The 22,126-nt window shown below is 39.7% G+C and overlaps 1 protein-coding gene across 1 annotated transcript; it reads left to right on the forward strand.

Moving 5' to 3' along the window:
• Positions 1–175: 175 nt before the first annotated feature.
• pibf1 (progesterone immunomodulatory binding factor 1) lies at positions 176–22,012 on the forward strand. The gene is made up of 18 exons (XM_039783753.1): positions 176–827; positions 1,046–1,146; positions 1,852–2,050; positions 2,897–3,016; positions 4,023–4,155; positions 4,709–4,818; positions 4,942–5,061; positions 5,173–5,234; positions 5,403–5,528; positions 6,078–6,176; positions 12,940–13,105; positions 14,187–14,337; positions 14,699–14,789; positions 15,373–15,475; positions 17,285–17,415; positions 18,673–18,757; positions 21,045–21,224; positions 21,492–22,012. Exons 1-18 carry the CDS (start codon positions 561–563, stop codon positions 21,543–21,545), a joined length of 2,298 nt encoding a protein of 765 aa, XP_039639687.1. The 5' UTR covers positions 176–560; the 3' UTR covers positions 21,546–22,012.
• Positions 22,013–22,126: the final 114 nt, after the last annotated feature.

Here is a 22,126-nt window from a genome sequence, read left to right on the forward strand (position 1 = left end):
GAGGAAGGCAGAAGAGAGACTGGTTGGCCGGGTTAAACAAGTAGCTAGTTAATTGTATAGCGACCCTTGCGGTTATTAGTAGGTACTGCATGCTCTGTGCATTGTAACCAATTACAGACGAGTGGACGTTGATTATATTGCTGTGCATTACCACAGAGGGCGCTGTATTCAACGCCACCCAACACCAACAACCGTTGGCGGTTAGCAGGCGGCTCGGAGCGGGACCCTTAAAAACACCTAATCGAGTGCTCTTGTCAGCTCCGGGGTGTCACTTTAACGCTATATTCGGGTGTATATCTTATTTTCTTGACTGGGAGTAATGTTACATTGGTAACGTTAGCTAGTCTGTTTAAAACGATATACTAGACTGGTGACCGGTCGGGATTTGTTTGTGGTTGTCATTGCTGCAAACTAACGTTAAAGTATCACATATCGCGATGTCCCTTAACTCGATTAGCACATTTTTCTAATCTCACGTAATCTTTGCTACAGTGACTGGCACACTCGCCTTGTTAGTTAACGTTTGCTAGCATAAAATAAGTGGATCAAAACAATACAAGATGCCTCCAAAGAAGCAACAGCTGAGGCCGACAGCAGCCAACGTCTCCAGCTCCCTGGACCTGGAGTCGGAGGACATCAGCCTGGAGACAACCGTGCCTACCACCGAGGACATCTCCTCGTCCGACGAGCAGCGGGACGGCTCCCAGAAGGTGACCCGCCAGCTGATCGAGAGGAAGGAGCTGCTGCACAATGTCCAGCTGCTGAAAATCGAGCTGTCTCAGAAAAACCTAATCATAGACAACATGAAGGCCGACCATATGTCCAAGGTAGAAGGGAGGAAAGATGCTTTTTGTTTATATGAATATGTGGGTGTAACTTATCCCCAGTTGGTGCCTCATCATTCAATGATTAGAGGCACGAGTTAAAACTACATTATGTCCCACCTGACAGAGACAGAGGGATGCAGTAACTACCATTTTACTGAATTATCTTTGTTGCAATAATAGTCCCGTAAATGTTTCCATGCGTGTGTTTCATATGTCAGACTGAGGAGCTGGAGGAGAGGCTGAATGACGCTCTACATCAGAAACAGGTTCTGGCCCTGAGACTGGATAGCCATCTGAAACTTACCCAAGAGGAGAATAGGTGAGGAAAAGAAGAGGTGGTGATGGACAGTGAAATGTGCTGTAGGAAACTTTCATGCCATTGTAATTGTTGATGTATATGTTGTTTTTTTTGTGTGAAAATTGGTATACTCATGAAGATATAATAGTATCTTTGTATTATTTTAATATATGCATGTATGTATGTATTTATGTATGTATGTGTATGTATATATATATTTATATTAAAAAAAGAAAAGTCATCATCTCCAATTCTTGCAAAAGGATGAAAGGGCAGACAAATTGACAAATTTGTACACAGTTTGAACAATTTATAATTGTCTGTTTGTCATTTAACATATTTTCTGTTTTCAAGAATTTTCTACAGCCATACAGTTGTGGTGTTTTGATAGTCATCTTATCTAGCCACATTTAACACACATCTTACTGAGTACCAAGTAAACCCCAATTAAGAACACACACACACACACACACACATGCTGAGGAAGGCAGAGCCTGAAATGTCTGTGTAAGTGAACTGTTACTAATGATCTACTTAAAAGAACAATGTATGAAGAAAACGTGAGTGGTTGCTCTGCTTTTATGCCAATTAGGACAATCTAGAAATTATATAAAAAAAAAAGCATGAAAAGGGTTTAACCAGGATAACTCTACCTGTGTTATCTATCCCATTATTTAGCTGGTAAGCACAAATGTAAACTGTGCTAACAAAGACTGTCATCACCAGGAAGCAGCAAGCTCTGCGTAAGCAAGAGATGGAGGCCATCCTGCTCAGGCAGCAGCAGCTAGAGGAGACCAACCGGCAGCTGTGTGAGAAGGCTGGAGAGCTGCGGAGGTCGCTCCGGGATCTGGACATCTCCCAGGACAGGTACCAGGAGCTCCGCGTCCTCCCTGACGACAAAATCTCCATACAGGAATATGTAGCTGTAAGTATGGGGGCGGGACTCTTCCTAATCTCTACACCACCTTGTTGAACCAGAGAGACAAGATATGATACAGTACGTTATGGGGATCTACCGATACTGGTTTTTCGAGGCCGATGCCGATTATTAGTAGTTAATGAAACTGCGGCTTTGACCAACTGCCACTTTGCTCGTTTGAAAGCCATGATGTCTCTCTCTCATGGGTGGGCCAAATTCTCTGGGTGGGCAAAGCAGAGAAAGGTGAGGTAACCTTGCTCCTTATGACCTCATAAGGAGCAAGATTCCAGATCGGCCCATCTGAGCTTTCATTTTCTCAAAGGCAGAGCAGGATACCCAGGGCTCGGTTTACACCTATCACCATTTCTAGCCACTGGGGGACCATAGGCAGGCTGGGGGAACTTATATTAATGTTAAAAAACCTCCATAAAGTGAAATGTTCATGCCATGGGACCTTTAAGTCAAAATTAAGATTTTGGAATGTTACAAACTCCAACACAAAACTTGTTAGTGTTTTAAATGTTTTAAGCAATTATTTAATAAATTAGAAACTTTCAACATAATACACAGTAAAAGATAGTCAGATAGTGTTGTGGGCGGGACATTAAGTCAGACTCAGTGGTGAGTCAAACTGAAGCAGAGGGAAGAGGGACAGACGCAGAGCTGTAGCGGAGCCAAAGCAGCGCACTTTTTAATTGATTAACTTTATCGGTTATCAGGCAAATAAAACGCCAAAACAGATAATCTGCAAATTGCCAAAAGCGGTCATAATCAGCCAGGGCTGATAATCGGTCTAGCACTGGTACATGATGAAGCTAACAGGGTGATCGTTTTCCTTTGCTGTATGTTTAGATGCGTTTCTACGAGGTGGTGACTCCTCTGCGGGCTCAGCTGGCTGAGCTCAGTGTGAAGAGAGGCAGTTTGACTGAAGACCTGGATGCACACAGAACCCAAATGAAGGCTTTGATGGAGGTACAGCACACATACACAAGCTTGCACTACACCTCTATGTTGCATTCTCTCATCTTTCCATATGAGTTCACATGTTTTGATGTTGCACATATTTAATCTGACTTAGGCATTATTGTATTCTTCATGTTTTATCACCATTTTTTTGTTTATTTATCTTTCATTTCTGTTTAAATCATATACTTTGCTCACAGTGTAAAATTCAAATAAATAGATTTAAATAGAATAGCAACCAGCTGCATTTTTTGCTTTTTATTTGCTTTCTGTAAACGCTCAAGAACTCCTCCAGGCTTTGAGTCACATACTTGGAAAACATAGATATGAGGAATGCAGAAAGGGTCAAAAAGCTCAGTTTCCTTTAAACTAAATGTGAAAAAGCAGAAGACACGCAAGCCACCTAAAATGCGCTCTTTAACCTCTCTCTAGACCTGTCAGTTACAGCGTCCCAGAAATGGTCATTTTCACAGCCTGCGGTGTTAAAATAAAATAAATAAAAATATGACAAGAAATGATAGAAAACAAAAAAGCCATCGGAGTCAGCGTTGCCCTGTAGGTGTAAATGACACGTTGACGAGATAATGACGCAGCATGCTGAAGGCAGGATTAAGAATTTGGCAAAAGAAAATAAACTGACAATGGCAATCATGAGACCCTTTGAGACTGAATGAGCATTTTTTGAATGACACAGAGTATTTAGACATTGTTACTGAACAGGTGCTTGCCTTTCGTGTCACAATGTCTTTTCTTTCACTTAGATACACCCAGCAGGGAAATAACTCATCAGCTCTACATGGTCCCAGAAAAAGGATGTGATGTTCACTGCATGAATTTTCTATTAGAGAATTGGCAGGAACTGTATGACAATGTCAAGACGGCAGGGGTTCTTGCTGAATTCCTGTCTGAAAAATGAATGGTGTTCAGGAGGTACAATCCTGCCTATTGCATAGTGTATCTAAAAAAAAAGAATACTCCCTTTAATGAAAATGTTGTCTGTTCTGTGTGTCCACAGAGCTACGAGGAGGAGCGGCGGCTACGTACTGAGCTGGAGTTGAGGAGCCAGAGATTGACCCTAGAACTGGCCGATACCAAACAGCAGATCCAAGAAGGAGACTATCGCCGAGACAACTACCCTGCCATAAAACGTGTGTGTGTGTGTGTGTGTGTGTGTGTGTGTGTGTGTGTGTGTGTGTGTGTGTGTGTGTGTGTGTGTGTGTGTGTGTGTGTGTGTGTGTGTGTGTGTGTGTGTGTGTGTGTCAGTCAGATCAAGAGAGGTGACTGCTCTTTAGACCTGCTTATTTGATGAGGAGGGGTCACCCGTCTACCTTTGACTCCATTTGAAGGCTATAAGTACAGTTTGGTAGGCTGGGTCTTGAGGCAAGCGGCAGCCAAAAGCATTTGTGTATGGGTTATGAGGGAGAATCAGGAGTCAGTTTGAGCAGGTTGTGTGTATTATTACTTTAGTATTGTTTGATGTTTCAGGGAGCATCACCTCACAACATATTGCATATTGGTTGAGTCAGTACATGGAAATATTTTGTTTGGATTGATTCTTTTTTCATCATCAAAACTCCAGAACACGTTCAGTCTTGTTTAGCTTCCCCCCATATTTAAATTCTGGATACCACCTCACCCATATATGGACAATTTAAAAAAATTTATTCAAATGTATGTTAACCTTTTACACTGTGGTTTATAGTGAGTGTGACAACTTTGAGGCAGAACTAAAGGAGTTAAAGAGAAGATTTGAGACACTCGACCTGACTCACACCGCAGTGACCAGAGAAAGGAACACACTCAGCAAGGAGGTGCTTCACACACACACACATACACACTCACAATATATTTTGTTTTCATAATAGTCATTGAAGTCTCTTTGGGTGTACTGTGTTCTGTAATAGTTTTTTAATGTTTCTCTTCTTGCCCTCCAGGTGGCGACATTGCAGCAGTCAGTGACTCTCCTGCAGAAGGACAAGGAGTACCTACACAGGCAGAACATGGAAATGAGTGTCCGCTGTGCACATGAAGAAGACCGCCTGGAGAGGCTCCAGGTCCATACATTTGATTAGCTAGGAGGCTCGTCTAATACAACAGGCATTGAATAATAAAGGGTTGGGAAGGGTTCTTCTAACATGCTCTCACTTTTTGATTATGTGGTCTAGGTACAATTAGAAGACACTAAGAAGGCAAGAGAGGACGCCTACGAAAAATATGTAGCATCCAGGTTAGGCGCTGTTGTTTTACACCAATCACCAGCAAACAGTATTCTAGTGTTTTTAATGTGGGAGATCTAAGCTGTGCCAAAACACTGACATTGATGGTTTCATCTGCCAGCGACATTAGGATACTGTCCGTTAATTCTTATCTTTTATTTTTCATTTTTCCACAACAGAGACCACTATAAGTCAGAGTATGAGACCAAGTTGAGAGACGAGTTGGAGAACATTAGGCTGAAAACCAGTCAGGAGATAGACAATCTGCAGAGAACCTCCAGGGAGATGTATGAGAGGGAGAACAGGTATCAGTCTTTTTTTTTTTTATATAACTCTTAAGAAACTGTATGTATGTATGTATGTATGTTTGTATGTATACAAACTATGAACAAACATTGGGCTGTTCAACCAGAGGAAATTGCACATTTTGGTAAAATGCCATATCAATTATGTTTAGTTAACCAATTTTTCAGATAACAAAAGTAATAAAATAAAAGTAATTTCATAATATTCTTTCTCAATAAGCAAGTGCAGGTGTAGCCTGTAATGTTATAGGAGGAAGCTGTGTCTTCATTCTCATTTATAAATTGGAGCAATGTGTTAGTAAAGACAATGTTTAAACTGTCTTTTTGTTTTCACCCATTCATCTAGTATACAGTACAGCATAAGTCAGCAATTGAAATATGAATGCACATGCAAAAATTTGAGAAGAGGAAGAGTTATCACCACAGATACAGTAGCATCAAAATAAAAGGAAATGCCAACGTAACTTCAAAAGAATGAAGGCTTTTTTATTATGTACAACATAACAGAACATACTGATTCCTTTCTACTGTGGGCTTGTATTTGACCAGGAACTTGCGTGAGGCCCGAGACAATGCGGTGCTGGAGAAGGACCGAGCGGTGGCTGCTGAGAGAGACACCCAGTCCAGATATGACCAACTGCTGGAACAGTGAGTTTTACCATCCATCACACACAGAAATATATCCATACAGTTTATATCAAACACTGTTGATATACATTGAACATTGGCAGTAGAGCTGGGCGATATACAAACAACAAATCTAATATCATAATATTGTTGACCAAATACCTCAATATCGATATTGCAGCGATATTGTAGGGTTGACAATTGGTGCTTACAAAAAAATATTTACACAATGAGATTTTTGATAAATAATCATCATTAATGTGAATATAATAATAGTCTGGTAAATTAAAAAAATTACATCACTTTACTGTAATCCAGCAATTAAAACCAGGGACAGATAACACTTATGTCATATCACAATATTATGATATCCAAAATCTAAGACGATATCCAGGCTCATATCACGATATTGATATAATATCGATATATTGCCCAGCCCTAATTGGCAGACAGGTTTATTTAGTTTTCCTTTTTTCCTGCTTTTTCTTTTATAAGTACAACTCAAACAGTGAAGTTTGAAGCGTCAGTCAAAGTGTTTGGTTCCCCCAATTTACAACAAACAACAACAGAACAAACAGACATATTTGCACACTCACTTCTAGCGTTGTCGAGCCATGCAGATGAATTAGAATGAAATAAAATTCTAATGCGCTCCTTTTATCTTTGGACAAAGGCAGAAAACCAAAAAACTGATATCTGAAAACTGAGACAAATAAAACCAAACCTGTAGAAAGAAAGTAGTTTTTTTCTGCAGTTTATGCAACACTTGAATATGATTTAAAGTGGAAGCCAGTAAACCATATATAGTAAAAGCTGCTTTATGACTAACATACAGTTAATTTATTAAATCATTTTTTTTCAATTTACAAAATGATCCGGTTCTATTTCTCAGTTTTCATAATTTCTCAAATCTTCAGCAGCTATTTGGAGACCAGGTTTACTTTAGTGAATAAATAATTAAGACATGATGATACTGAATTTTAGCAAACATCGTCCTGTTGGACAGCTCCTTTGGCCTTTTAGAAGTTAAACACTACAACTGCTGCACTTAAATGTAGGTCACTTCCTGGATGCACTCTAAATAGGCTGTATATCAGCGAAGGTTAATGAACGTCACCTGAAGGCAACTGTTAAACTGGAATAGAACCTGGACAAGTTAGTACAGTTTTTGTTGTTGTCAACCATCTGTAAATTTGAAAAATGACATGGTTAACCACATTCCTCATCTTTATAGTGTTAGCTTGTTATGTGTGGGGGTGGCCAAGGCCAAAGAGTGTGATTTTTGTAAAGAAGACATATTTTATTAATCCCTAAGGGAAAATTACATTTCCCTCTGTTGTTAGTTTTACACATTACCCACACACAGGCCCGAATTACACACACATGCACAAACAGGACCTATAAACATGCATAAGTGGAGAGATGTCAGAGCGAGGGGGCTGCCCATGGACTGCGCCTCCAGCAGTTCTGGGTTTGGTGCCTTGCTCAAGAGCACCTCGGCAGTGCCCAGGAGGCAAACTGGCACCTCTCCAGCAGCTACCAGTTCATGCTCCGTACTAGGAGGTACTTGAAGCAGGCATTATTGCTGTGCTTATTAGTTCTAAATGTATTTATTATTATTACATAATATGGTTATATTCAGCTTGAATTCCTCTGTATTTCAGTGAAAGCTGTGAGTTTCTTTTTGCTCTGATGCTGATGTGTGAGCCACACAGCAGCAGTCTGTCATTAGCGCATGTTGTGGGAGCGACAGGACTTTGGTGGCTGTGGTTCACCGTCTCTTTCTAAAGATCACATGAACCGTTTGCTGTAGCTGTGAGGTCAGAAGGTGACATGGAAGTCAGAGTTCACTGAAGGTCAGTCTAGCAGTAACTAGTGTCATTGGCCCAGCTGCCTGCCTCTGCTGCAAAGTGGGAGACTGTGTAGTACTGAAGACCCTTGAATCTGACAAAGCTGTTGCCTTGACAGGAACAGCTTTGCTAAAGCCTTTTTGTTTTGTCTGATTTTGCACAACATATTGTAATTTAAAGTGCTCATATTATGCTCATTTTCAGGTTCATAATTGTATTTAGAGGTTATATCAGAATAGGTTTACATGGTTTAATTTAAAAAAACAAAAAATTTTTTTGTTGTACTGCACATTGCTGCAGCTCCTCTTTTCACCCTGTGTGTTGAGCTCTCTGTTTTAGCTACCAAGTGAGGCATCTCACTTCTGTTCCATCTTTGTTGGGAGTCGCACATGCGCAGTACCTAGGTAAGGACTACTAGCCAGTCAGAAGCAGAGTATGAGGGAGTGCCATGCTAGCAGCTAGGCGAGCATTATAACGTGTGTTACAAAGTGAAGCACGTTTGTCTCTGAAGTAAAGGCTGGACTACAATAGAGCTGTTTGGAGCAGTTTGTGAACAGTGTTTTCTGTTTGAGATGGTAAGTCCCTTTGGGGTGGACTTTGGGCTTTTTCACTTTGTAAACCTATAACTTGCACAAAACAGATATATAACATAATAAAGGAGAGGGGAAAAGCCAAAAAGCATAATATGAGCACTTTAATGTTTATTTTTAGTAGGGGTGGGAATCACCAGAGGCCTCACACAATACGATATCATCACGATACTTATGTCCAGTGGATAAATTGGCTTTCGTTGGGAGGGGGAGCCCTTATTTACAGTTAATTGTCATCATTAAAAATTGCGACGTAAAATGATTTAATGTGTTTCTACACCAAAGGGGCTCTTTTTCCAGTATTAATATGTAAGGAAGGGTTGAGTAGTTATTTAAGAGAAATACTTTACAATTCACTTACTTTATTATTATTTTTTACCTTTTAATGTTAACAGGCAGGCAACGGATTTCACCCTCGGAAAATGTATGAAATTGAATATATTGGTTGGCAAATATGTAAACATCTTTTTAAACAAGAAAATTATGTTAATTTAAGAGAATCAGGGCCAATTTCTTTGGCAGTTTATGTTATGTTTAATTTAATCACACCGACACAGGAGGTCATATCTCAACTCAATGCATTATGAAACAACCCGAACAACACTTGTGGCACTTGTGTGCAGACATAACAGTTTACACTTATAATACATCACATTTACTTATTCACATACTACAATTCATGCGGAGTAAAGGCAGGCTCCTCTGGTTTATGCTGCCTTCGTTTACAGGCACAATGGTCTGCTGACCTCCTTGTCGTCACCCACTTCCTAACAAACTTAGTTGGGTTCCACAACTCTAGCACTTAACTAAACGCCTGGCTCTCAGTTGATCTAACAGCTGATTGGTTCAGAATCAACTCAACATGATGACGTGTTATATAAACGTTTTATAGTTTTGCTATTTGTCTGATTTATTAAAGGCTTATTCTGTACAGAACGCATGTAGTGTGGCTGATAGTGACGTTTAGAAGTCAGAGAGACTAAATCCGTTCAGATTACAGATCATCTACAGTATGTTGTGTATTAACATCAGCAACAGATCGCAGGTAGAACATTTTGACAGCTACTCTGTCTTTATAAAACAGCTGGAGATTGTGTAGCCTACAAGCTGATTTATGGGTCTGATAACATTTTATTTAAATCGGAATCGGACATAACGGGATTTGAGTGTAACTGTGACTTCCTGTTCAGCCTGAAGGCTGCTGGAAACTGCTGCAAACTGTCCGACTTGACAGCAGCTTTTTGTCACCGTCCCCCCGGCTGCTGTCGCCTACTCTCGTCCACTTTACAGGCAAAGCGCAGCTCATCTCGACAGCCTATTATGACGTCTGATAATTCCATGTAGCCTGGGTGTCTCTGTATAGTCTTGTTAATTAGCCTCATATGCCATGTATTTGCCAGGAGATGAAAAATAATTCAAGTGGAATAATAACATTTGGTGCTGAAGGAGACGGATCTGAGCTCCGGGCAGGGTGTGTTGTGGACCTGAGGAGGCGGAGCTGCGCTCCGGCCCAATTTAACCTCTGCTTATGTCACAATATGATATTATTGCGATTTTTAAACCTATTGCAATATTCTGTGATATATTGCAATTTATTACCTTTTTTCCAACTTTACATTTTTCCCACTTTCAAATGATGTCCCCAAAAGGAAACTTTGTCAACATCTGTTTTATCTAAAAAGATACACTTCTCCGTTTGTTCATCTCACTTTAATTTTATTGCTGCAAAATGGGAGTGTCAAGCAGACAAACTGACCAACACACACATATACACATATATATATATATATATATATATATATATATATATATATATATATATATATATATATATATATATTTATATATATATATATATATATATATATATATATAATATTAATATATATATATATATATATACACACATACTATATATATATATATATATATATATATATATATATACACTATATACACACATATATATATATATATATATATATATATATATATATATATATATATATATATATATATATATATATATATATGCGACTTACTATCTCTGCCCCAGGCAACAATGCCTATCTCAGTACAGGTGCCTCTGGGTCATGGCCTTGTAGGTTGTTTCAAATCTTGCATGGAAATTGCAACAGATACATTGTGAGCCCTTCTGCACGCGTATGCACACACACACACACACACACACACACACACACACACACACACACACACACACACACACACACACACACACACACACACACACACACACACACACACACACACACACACACACACACAAGCCTTTTTCTTTTTATTGGAGGAGGTATTTCAGTCAGCCTCCTGAACAACGTGTCCTGTTTTTTTGCTATATTTCTGTCTATGAACAAATGATGTGTGTTTGCATCTGATTTTTCTAGTCACACACACATTTTGGAAACATGTTTTAGGTATTGATAGGAATTATGTAGAAAAATATCTTAGTTTGCACTTATGTTTCACTACTTAGGAGCATTTTCTTATTTTAAACTTTGTTTTACAATATTGCATCTGCAACAGACAGACAGACAGAGATGCACACACAGCAGCAGCAGCAGCAGCAGCAGCAGCAGCAGTAGTGGTGTCCCTGTCCTGGGTTACTACTACATACCAGTCATTTTTCTAGATCATACCACCAGCTGTTGGACTTTCCATACAAACACTTTACTCTCCCTTGTCCTCTCTCTCTTTGCTGCGAGCACATTCCCTATCTGCATCGCATCGCAAGCCAGTAACGACAGATGCTAGCCCCAAGCCCTTAACCCCTAACCCCACACATACCTCTATTTTTGGGGCAAAGAATGAGACGGACAAACTTGAAATGGTGTCAGGTGATTGTAGCATAGAGGACCAGCTTGAATCTCAGCACTCTATTTCAGAATGCTGGCTAACAAGCTAGTTACGGTGGTCAACTAGTCCAAAACAAAGACAAAGTATTGAGTACGGTTTTCCATTTTCACCTCTCTAGCAGACCTAGACTTGCTGTTGTCCAGAGACAGGTGCCCTTACCTACTGTAGCTGTAAATATTGGCATTCAAAGTTTAAGTTTAAAACTACGAAGTAAGGCAGTGGCTCACGGCACTCCTCTGGTAAAGTAAGGTACAATTTCTTAGGAACATTTTTCTTCCTTGCATCTAGATAGCAGCCGCCATTAATAAAAGAAGGCTTGAAATGTCGACCATGTGTACATGTCTGTCACTGTGAGCACACAGCTCAGGCTTGCACTCTATGGATGATGAAATCCTATCAGGCCAGCTGTAATCGAGAGTTATTAATATTATCCAACCACCCCCCATGCTTTAGTAGAGTCCGTGTGTGTGCTTTAAAGCTGCCTGAGGAAGAGCACTGGGCTCAAAAAGTCTTTGTTTTACTTTTTTTATGGCTGCAACAAGTGATTATTCTTTCTGTTGATCTTTTGATTATTTTTTCAATGAATTGTTTAGTCTATACAATATCTGTAAATAATGAAACACTGCCTACATAATTTCCCCAAGCATAGAGTGATTTGTATCCAACCAACAGTCGAAAACCAGATGATACTTAAATTTAAGATGATATAAAACAGAGCAAAGCAGAAAATGAATAATGTATGTTAATACATGTTTTTCTGCCTGATAATTGACTTAAAAGATTAATCTATTATCAACATCATTATTAACCACCTATATTTAGCTTGTGCTGTTTGCAGTTTTGTTGATTTGTTCACATAGAAGCTGTATCAAAATATATATATATCTCTATCACCCACATTTATGTAACAGTACTTGTGTCATCTGAAAACAGAAACTATAGAATACCTTCTGTCTCTTTTCTAATTACTAAAAACTTAAGTTGAAACACGTTTTTGTAGCTGCCAACTAGAATCATTAAAGATCAAACAAAACCAGACATTGCTGCGAGCGTCATTGAGAAATACTCTTCTGCCTGCAAATGGTTTAAGACCTCCTTTCCGGCTTGGTGGCTTATAGTTATTCTTTAAGTACCGCAGAACACTTAACATAGCAAGTCAACATAAAAATTGTTAGTTGCGCAAGACACGCTAAATAGCCATTTTCCTTGCCAATTTCCAAACAAACATGTTATCATGAAAAATTATCACCAGAGGTGAATATATCTATTTTAAGGAATACATTGCATCTTTTGTTGATAACCACCAGGCAGGCCTGAGCTCAACCAGGAGCCCAGAGCTGAGTTTACCATCTGTATCTATCTGCACCAAAACACATAATCTCTCTTTTTTTAACACACCTACTCACATTCATATTTAGTGAGGTGTGCGTCTACCGTCTATGATCCACCTGTGTGTCTCCGTCTATGCAGGTTTCGTCAGCTCCAGCTAGGTACTGACAGCCGGGTTGCAGAACTGTCCAACCATGCCAAGCTGCACTCCTTCGAAGCTGAGCGTGCTCAAATGGTCAAGGAAGAGACAGCTAAGGCCCTGGCCCAGTGCCAGGTGGAGTGTGAGAAACAGCAGAAGAAACTGGAGGTACGCTAAACATAAAGAATGCACTCTTAATTTCTGCGTGCCTCTCCCTCTCATGATTTGATTTCAGCTAATTAACATTACCCATTATGCTTAGTTTGAAGTTTAGATAGATATTAAATAATAAATAAACCCTTTGTATGTGTGCATAATATGCCATTAACAGATTCAGAAATCCTCCTTTTGTTCATTCAAATTCAGCATTTTCAACAGTAAGCAGTAGTCTATATAACTGTGCTCAGATTTACAAATCAGTTCTACATTACTCGTCATTAACATTGTGAAAGCTAGGGAAGACAGTAATAAAGTTGCTTACCTGCTGCAAACATCACATGAATGAATAAAACCCAAAAATGCATAACCGATGCGTAAATCATTGTTGTCTTCATTTAGGGAGGAGTCCATCCATAGTACTTAAATATTAATGTTCCACTCAAAGGAAATTGAGTGCAGATTGTTCTTGATGTCTGGATGCACTTAGCTGAGGTCCACCTCTTCACCTGTATTTGTATAGATTTTGACTTTGGTGTTTGTTGTTTAGCTTTGATTTTGTTTCAGTTCTTTAGAAAAGTGAAGTTTAAAGCTATTTTTGGGATAAAAGTCCTTTCATTTAGATTTTCTTTTTAGTAAATGTACACATCTACACTTTTTATATTTATCATGACAACAACTCTGAAAGACTAATAAGTTGAGTTTCAGTGTGAATAACATTAAATACATTGTAGTCTTACAAATTGCCATAGAAATTGAAAACATTATTTTATTTCAGCTAATCAATATTGTTTTTTCTTCATTTTGTTAACTTTAAAAAACAATATAACACAATTCAACGCTTGCAACATGTGCATACATTTTAAAAGAATATGGCACCAGTGGTGATATGATTCCACCATCATTTTGTTAGTCCGACAGAATGTAACATTTACATTATCATTATTCCTCAGGGACATCATTTTGTACAATTTCAAAAAACATTTTTAACTGGCCCACACAGAAAACATTGCTGTAATTTCGTCATTTGCTCCCTATCACCGCCTACTCCTCTCCTTCTTTTCTCTCTCTCTCCTGTCCTCCTGTTTCTCAGCTCCTGACCCAGGAGTTTTACAGGCTGCAGACGTCATCAGAGAAGCGGTTGGCGGAGCTGCATGCCCAGAATGCCGAGCAGGCATCTCGGCTGGAGACATATGAAAAGCTCGAGCTAGAATTGGACCAAGTCACCATGCAGGCTGCCGAAAGTAAGAACCGTACGCATTACATTACACACATTACTATGAGGTCAGAAAGATAAGGGCACAAACAGACAAGCTCTGGTTCCCTTAAATGCCTTGGTTTGGCATCAGCGAATGTGTGTAACAATATTAACAGATAGCATCGTATTGGATTAAGAAGTAGGGGACAATAATGTAAAGTAAAAAAAAAAAATCAGTAACTGCTGTCGATCTGTAATAGACTGCTTTGTGACAGTGAATGGAACAGAAGTTAAGGACAATAGGAAGATGTGCAACACAACCGAATGTAAATACAGGCTTGTCTCTGCCACATATCATAATGGGCCTGGAGATGTATTGACAGATTTGTGTTTATGTCTGTTGCCAGTTGAGAATGAAGAGGAGGCAGAGAGAGTTCTGTTCTCATACGGCTACGGAGCCAATGTTCCCACAACGGCCAAAAGACGACTAAAACAGAGGTACAGCACAGGATACACTTGACATTTCAAGGATAGGACACTTTGTGAGAGATGGCACTAAACAAACACTAGAATTTACTCGCATTGCTATTGTGTGTGCTTCTTCCTTAATATACTGTATTCATTAAGAAATCAGCATGCAGGGCGCCCAGATAGCTCACCTGGTTGAGCACTTGCCCGCTGTACTAAGGCAGGCGACCCGCGGCCCTTTGCTACATGTCATTCCCCTCTCTCTCTTCCCCCTTTTCGTGTCTTCAGCTGTCTTATCCATTAAAAACCTAAAAAAAAAGCCCTCCCTCCAAAAAATTGATATGTTGCTATTCTGATATATCAGGCAGATATTGGATTTGTGCCAACAATTATTTTGTTGTAGTTTTTCTTTTTGTTTTCTTTTTTTCTTAAAATGCACACTATGTACACTTGCATTTTGCTTCATACATCTTTTGATTTGAAGCAGGCACGTGTAGCCAAAATCTCAAATGAATCTCAACTGTTGTAGTTACATAAACTGTAGGGTAAACAACGTAGATTTGTTGGTGTTGTCATGTTTTGGAATTTCCAAAACTGTTTGTGTGTCGTGCAGCGTTCACCTGGCCCGCAGGGTGCTGCAGCTCGAGAGGCAGAACACGTCACTGAGGAGAGAGCTGGAGAGACACAAATCACAGACAGGACATATATCTGAAGAGGTAAACACACACACACACACACACACACACACACACACACACACACACACACACACACACACACACACACACACACACACACACACACACACACACACACACACTGCATTCATGTGTGTGCCTGCCTGGGGACCATCATTCATTGGATTAAGTTTAATTTAATGTTAAAGAAAAAGCAATGTTAAAAAAAGCACTGCAAGTCAGTACCTGCAACACACTTGTTTCCCATTATCAGAAATCACCCGCAGCAACTCAGATTATGGTTATTTCACAGCTTCTATCAAAGCCATATGATTTATTTCAGCTGGTTTTTACCTCTCTCTTATGACATAACACAGAGCCAAGATCGGTGGCTCCTTTCTCATCACCCACCATTTACCTCCTCACACCATCGCACGACACTCTGCTGTGTCAATGGCCAAAGCTGATCTAATCACTCTCTTCAAGACAGACTCTGCAAAACAAAACAAAGATTTTTGCAGCTTGTGAGGTCGGTCACCACATTTATCATCAAACACATCTCAGGATTCTTAATGAGAGTGTCCTCTGCTTTTTTCCCCTAAACCTTTGGTCCAAGTTTAACAATGGTCCCATCAATTCTCAGAATATACTTCTACTAGAATAGAATCTACTTTTAAAGTGAGGTTGTTTGAGAGCAGACAACGAGAAGTTTGTCTTAGTACCTGTAACACTTGTTGACACAGTGGGAAAGCATGCCAAAAACCGTATCGGCCACGGCTCTTCACTCTTTCTAAAACTCACCATGCCAATCATTGAGGCTTTTGTTGTGTTTGGCACGACATGTGCTTGTGTGTGCAACGCTAAAACTTTAATTTTGGGTGTGTATTTTGTCTGTGCATGACTCTGTGTGAAAGTCACATGTCTACTACTCGTGCCCTGATGTTTAAAATCATCCAATGAGGTTTGAAATTATGAGAACAACAGCTCTGGCAACCAGTGTGCTTGCTTCTTTCTTCATTCTAATTTTAATCTCAATGAGAGGAGAGATTGTGCAAGATATAATAGAGAGGCTGGTCAGGTTTGAGAATAAATAAGCCATCTTTTTAACTGTCAGGTGTGACTGACTGGCACATGTTTGGAATGCCTCATAATTCATTGACAATGAAAGGAAAGGGTAAAAAAAATATACTTTATATTCACTAGAAAGGGTGTTAACCACTTAACCACCCACACAGATGTCCTGACTAATAACTATTGTCCTTACGCTCCCATCCAGTTCTACTCACTACTGGCTGTAAAATAGGTTTAATGTGTAACACCCTACCTTTATCTATCGTTTTGCAGATTTTAAGCATGATACTGACTATAGTATTGATGTATTACGCTCAGTACATTCAGACTCTTATATGAGGGATCATCAAAACACTATAAATGTGCTTTTCTGACCGTAATTCCAAGAACAAAATTGTTGAGATAATGAATAATATAAAAACTCACATTTATGGAAACCTCAGAGATAAGGAAGTCTTGGCACTCATTCACAAATTTCAGACAGAATTGCTCTATTTTATAATATTAACCACATGTAAAGTTTTTTTTAAAGTGGAAATATTCCTTTACTAAGTCATGTTCAGTATAATGAACATCACAATGGCAGACGTTTAGGTCTTGTTGCATCATAGATGACTCTCCACAGTTCGTGGAGTCAATACAGCACATGTGAAAAAATGTAGACCTGAGTCTCAGGTGAATTATGAAGTGTGGGGGGGAATCAACCCTGACATTGTGTAGGTGAAGTAATTATTTTTATAATTGCTCCAGTGTGCACATATGTGTGTTGTTCCTCAGTTGTTGGCAGCCAACCAGCTGTTACAGCAGACGCAGCAGCCCTATAGCTACCTGATTGAGACGGTGAGACAAAGGGACACCCAGATCAGCACCCTGAAGGAGCGTCTCACCTCGCTTGAAGACGATGTCAGGTACACGTACAGAACACACCTTCACAAAGAGGAAACCCATCTCTTGACACGTCAACACGCGTGACCTTTTTTTTTTTCTTAAATTGTAATTAAAGTGTTCTGTCTTGCTTGCCAAACTCTTTCTTTTTTAATTTTATGAGTTACATTTTGTATCTTGTAAATTACCCATCATGGCAGCAGGCCATACCTCCCCACCCTTGGGCGTCTCTGCTTTATCCCTAGCTCCCTTTGTCCTTATCTGTCCCTCTCATACTTAGCTAATTCTGTCTTTGTGCAAAGCTACATGAGTGCATGCGTTTGTCTATGCCCAATAAATGAGTGTTTCACATCAGCACACATTTAGCTTCCTGGCACTGACCTAAATCTATCCTGCCCCCCCTCGGTATTTTAACCTGAGAAATATGCAAACTGAAAGACTGCAGGTTTTCTCTTGCTGCTCACTACCACTGAGCGCTCACCTGGGGCAAGCAGCAGAGCGAAAAAAAAAAATCCTTTAAAATCCCCATAAGCTTTTCAAACCTCCCCATGTGACAGATATATTGAAGTCTTCCTGTGGCTATGCAGTGCTATCTGTGTAACAGCAGAGACACAGATTTTTACTTTATGTACTACAGTCTTTCTGTCTTAAGTATTAATTGTATTCACACAGATTGTTTGGTAATATTTAAAATGGACAGTGTCTCAGCAGAGGCAGATCTCAGGCAATAAGACCCATACCTTTTTTAAATCTTTTGTCCAGAGTTCTCAGTGAACAGTGGTGAAGCTACCCAGCCGCTGTTTCAAGATTTGCTTGATAATTTGCTTTAAAGCGCCCCCATCCCAATCCCTTGCTTGTATGTTTCACAGCCCCAGGAAAGAACACTTGGAGAGAGTTTTTCTCACAAGATAGAAGCCTAACGAACTTGTGAAAAAAAAAGAAGCTTTTATAAATGTATTATTCTTTGTATATGTTTGAAATTCATAACTCGTGTGTTTAATTTATTGCTTGGCTGTTGATGGTTTTATACTAGTGATATATACTCACATAACTCACTAAACTGCTGCTGTACTTCTCCAATCTTACAATAAATTCTATTCTATTCTATAATCTGACAACATCAGAATCTCATAAACCATCAGTCAGTGATACACAGGACTTACTTGTTTAACAAGTCTCATATGGCCCTATAAGTAACTTGAATGACTCGCAGTAATATTTTTTCTATTAACTCGAGATCTGCTCTCGCTCTCTTTGTCTGTTTTTGGGTGTAACCCCAGTTCTCTGAGGAAAGAACGGACTGCACTGCAACAGGTGAAAAACAACATGGCTGCCGATCTGGAGAGACTCCTCAACCATCGAGAGGTACACATGGTGACGATTTTTTGTATGTTAGCTATTCGTTTTTTCCCCCCCACTATGATGATATGTAGTGATGACAGCTGAATCAGCCAAATATACTGGAATAGAATGGGAGGCATTGCCTCCCATTCTATTCCAGTATATTTGGTAGTATTATATATTTAGTATGTTTCAAAATGCTGAGAAACCAGAAAACTTTCCTTTGAAAGTAAAGATTTCTGAGTCAGACCAGCATGTTGCAGCACATGGCCGTCACATGAGTCCTGCCGTTGATGCTGCAACTGCCAACCTGGGTGCTAACCCGTGCTTCTATGGAAACACAAATTCAACCAGTAATGCCTCTTTTCCAAACTGTAGACTGTCTTTTTAATTATGGCTGCAACTGATGTCTACCATACTGTACACTAGAAGACTCTGGAAAGACTAAATTCTGACACTATATCACATCTAAAGACAAATATGTCATAATGTCACTGAGTTTTTAGTCACAGACCATAAGATTTTGCAATGCCTAGGGAACACAATTTGCAAGATTACAACTAGATTTGTTTTGAAAAATGTAACCAAGCTAGCTAGCAACTTAAGGGAAAGTTTGCCGATTTTCTGTTCTGCCATACATGCAGATGAATGGCGGCAGCACCTGGAGCTCCGCGTTTGATAATTTTTTTGTTTATGTTAACATACTTTATTAATCCCGCAAGGGAAATTAAATTTTTTTCACTCTGTTGCATACAGGCCTGAAATACACACATGCACAATGCTCAGGACCTATACATGCACAAATGGAGAGATGTTAGAGTGATGGGGCTGCGGCTGCCCATGGACAGGTGCCTCGAGCAGTTGGGGGTTCGGTGCCTTGCTCAAGGGCACCCTGGCAATGCCCAGGAGGTGAACTGGCACCTCTCCAGCAGCTAACAGTCCCAGTTCCCAACCTAACTCTTTACGGACTGAGCTACTGCCACTTTTACTGTTTACATGCAGGTAAACTCCGTTGGATGACTCGCTTCAGAAGGGTTAAATATCAGCAACTTCCCCTCTTTAACATTTAGCTTAGCGCACCCATTGGTTGTTGATTGGTGGTTGTGATTTAACTTAACTACCAAGACTTAAAACTACAAACACGTTTGATATTATCGGAACGTCTATACGGGAAAAAGACTGACTCGGACTGAGTTTTATGACCACTTTACACCAAAGGATTGAGACGACGGGAGCGCGCCCCAACATTAGCAAGACTCATGATTTCATTCCAATATTGAATTTAGTCTGCGACAGTAGAATTGCTTGAAAAGTGGTTTGGTGTAAGGTCAGGATAAAGATCACTTGCATCATTAATTAATCTCTCAATTCATTGTTTAGTCTATAATCATATATTAAAAAAAAGATCCATCACAATTTCCTAGAGCCCAAAGTGATGTCTTCCTTGTCCAATTGACATCCCAAAACCTAAAAATATAAAATTATAAAAAGCAACAAATCCTCAGATTTGTGAATGTGACACCATTAGACCAAACAGTTGCTGATTAATTTTCCGTTGATCAACTAATCCATAAATCAACTAATAGTTGCAGCTCTAAAATAAACTGGCTTTTGATATCCAGACATTGCACAGTGTTGCAACGCTTCCTTCAAGATTGCGTGTGCTTGTATGTGTGTGCGCGTGGGAGTGTGTCCCCCAAGCCAGCTGTATGAAGTATGTGCCCTGTCATAGACAGCTGTTCCTCAGCTTGGCTCTTTGGGATGCCGTGTGTGTGTGTGTGTGTATATGTGTGTGTGTGTGTGTGTGTTTGTGTGTGTGTGTTCGTTTGTGTGTGTGTGACATGCCAGGGCTCATGTCCTCAGGAGTGATAAATAGAACCGTGAAAGGGCCGAGAGTCCTCCCCTCTGCCCTGCTGCCACCCCACAGACCCTTAAGCTTGTTGAGCTTATTGCAAGGCGTCCCATAGTTGGAGTCCAGACAACAAACATGTCATCAGAAAGCAGCAACCAAATTCCCTGAAAACCTACATTTTTAAGCAAATGTTTAAAAAAAAGTAAAAAATAAAGTATACTCTTAAAAGATATAATATTTCAATCATACATTGACTACTATTTGCGAAACATTTATTATATGCATGTTTAGTTCATCCCTGTCTGAATTGAAGTGACAGACATTATGTCAAAAATCACCTGGTGATTGATTGCTGGCCTTTTGGACACTACACTCCCAGTTATTTCTCTTAAAGATTCCAGTTTATTGTTTTACCCTCGTTTTCACATCCCTATTTTCATGGACCATGTGATTCTCCAGGAGTTAGCGGTGATGAAGCAGGTCCTGATCAGCATGCGGTCCAGACAGGGAGACGCACTAAACCTGTTGGAAACAGATTCAACTGCCATCAGGACCTCTGGTGCAGGAAAACACCAGTCCAAACGTATCGGCAGGACCACAGAAGAAGAGTCCCCAAACAAACCCAAACCCACCGTGTTTGTAAGTGTCTGACTTGGCAACACCTTTTTATGAGTCACACCACCTAAACCTGCCTGGACAGAAGTTCAGACAAAGGAGCACCATGATACATTTTAATTTTTATTTGAGCCTTTCACTGCAGTCAGCTGAGCAAAGATATGCTGTTGTATTAACCCTTGAATCATGAGAAAGTCAAATAGGTGAAAATATTTTACGAAGCCAAACAAGAGCTGCGCACTTCATACTTTTCTAACCGTCGTTTTTCCTCTTTGTTTCTTTCATTTGCAGACCAATAAAGAAGTTCCTGATTGGTACCAGAAAAAGAAACAGAAACCTAAATGAGCATGGTTTTCTGTTACTACTAGTGCTATTAATTGTCACTCAGGGCTTTAACAATATTATTATTTTATTAAGGCTTTTCAAATCTCAACAACTTTTGAAATACAAAAGTAGAAACTGTTACTGGTGCCCGAGTGTTTTGTTGTTCTCATCCTTGGTTACATATTGTTTAGAGAGGGTAAATTCCCTGCGTTCTGGTCCAAAACCAGAAGTACAGGTATTACCTTCCACAGGGTACACATTCCGAGCCAACCGACTGCCCAAAAATTCCTCTTTCTTGGCAGTGGTCTATTTTATTAGGTCTGTCTATCATTATACCCTCATCTTTTCCAGGTTTGCAGATACTGGTGGCTGATATACACGAGCAGAGGCTCCTTTGGCTTTAAATATAGACATAGTAGGCATACCTTTATCATTTCAGACCATGTTCTTATCGGTGTCATATTAAACTTGACCAGAGGACTGCTTTAAAGCTGTTTTTGCTCCTTTTTTATGGGCCTACAATACTTCGCAATACACCACTTTATTTCCCTGTTTTGTGAAATAGTTAGAACATGCAATACATTAGAATTTGCTTAAAAAAC

Source organism: Perca fluviatilis, chromosome 19 (assembly GCF_010015445.1).
Source record: "Perca fluviatilis chromosome 19, GENO_Pfluv_1.0, whole genome shotgun sequence".
Lineage (NCBI taxonomy): Eukaryota > Metazoa > Chordata > Actinopteri > Perciformes > Percidae > Perca > Perca fluviatilis.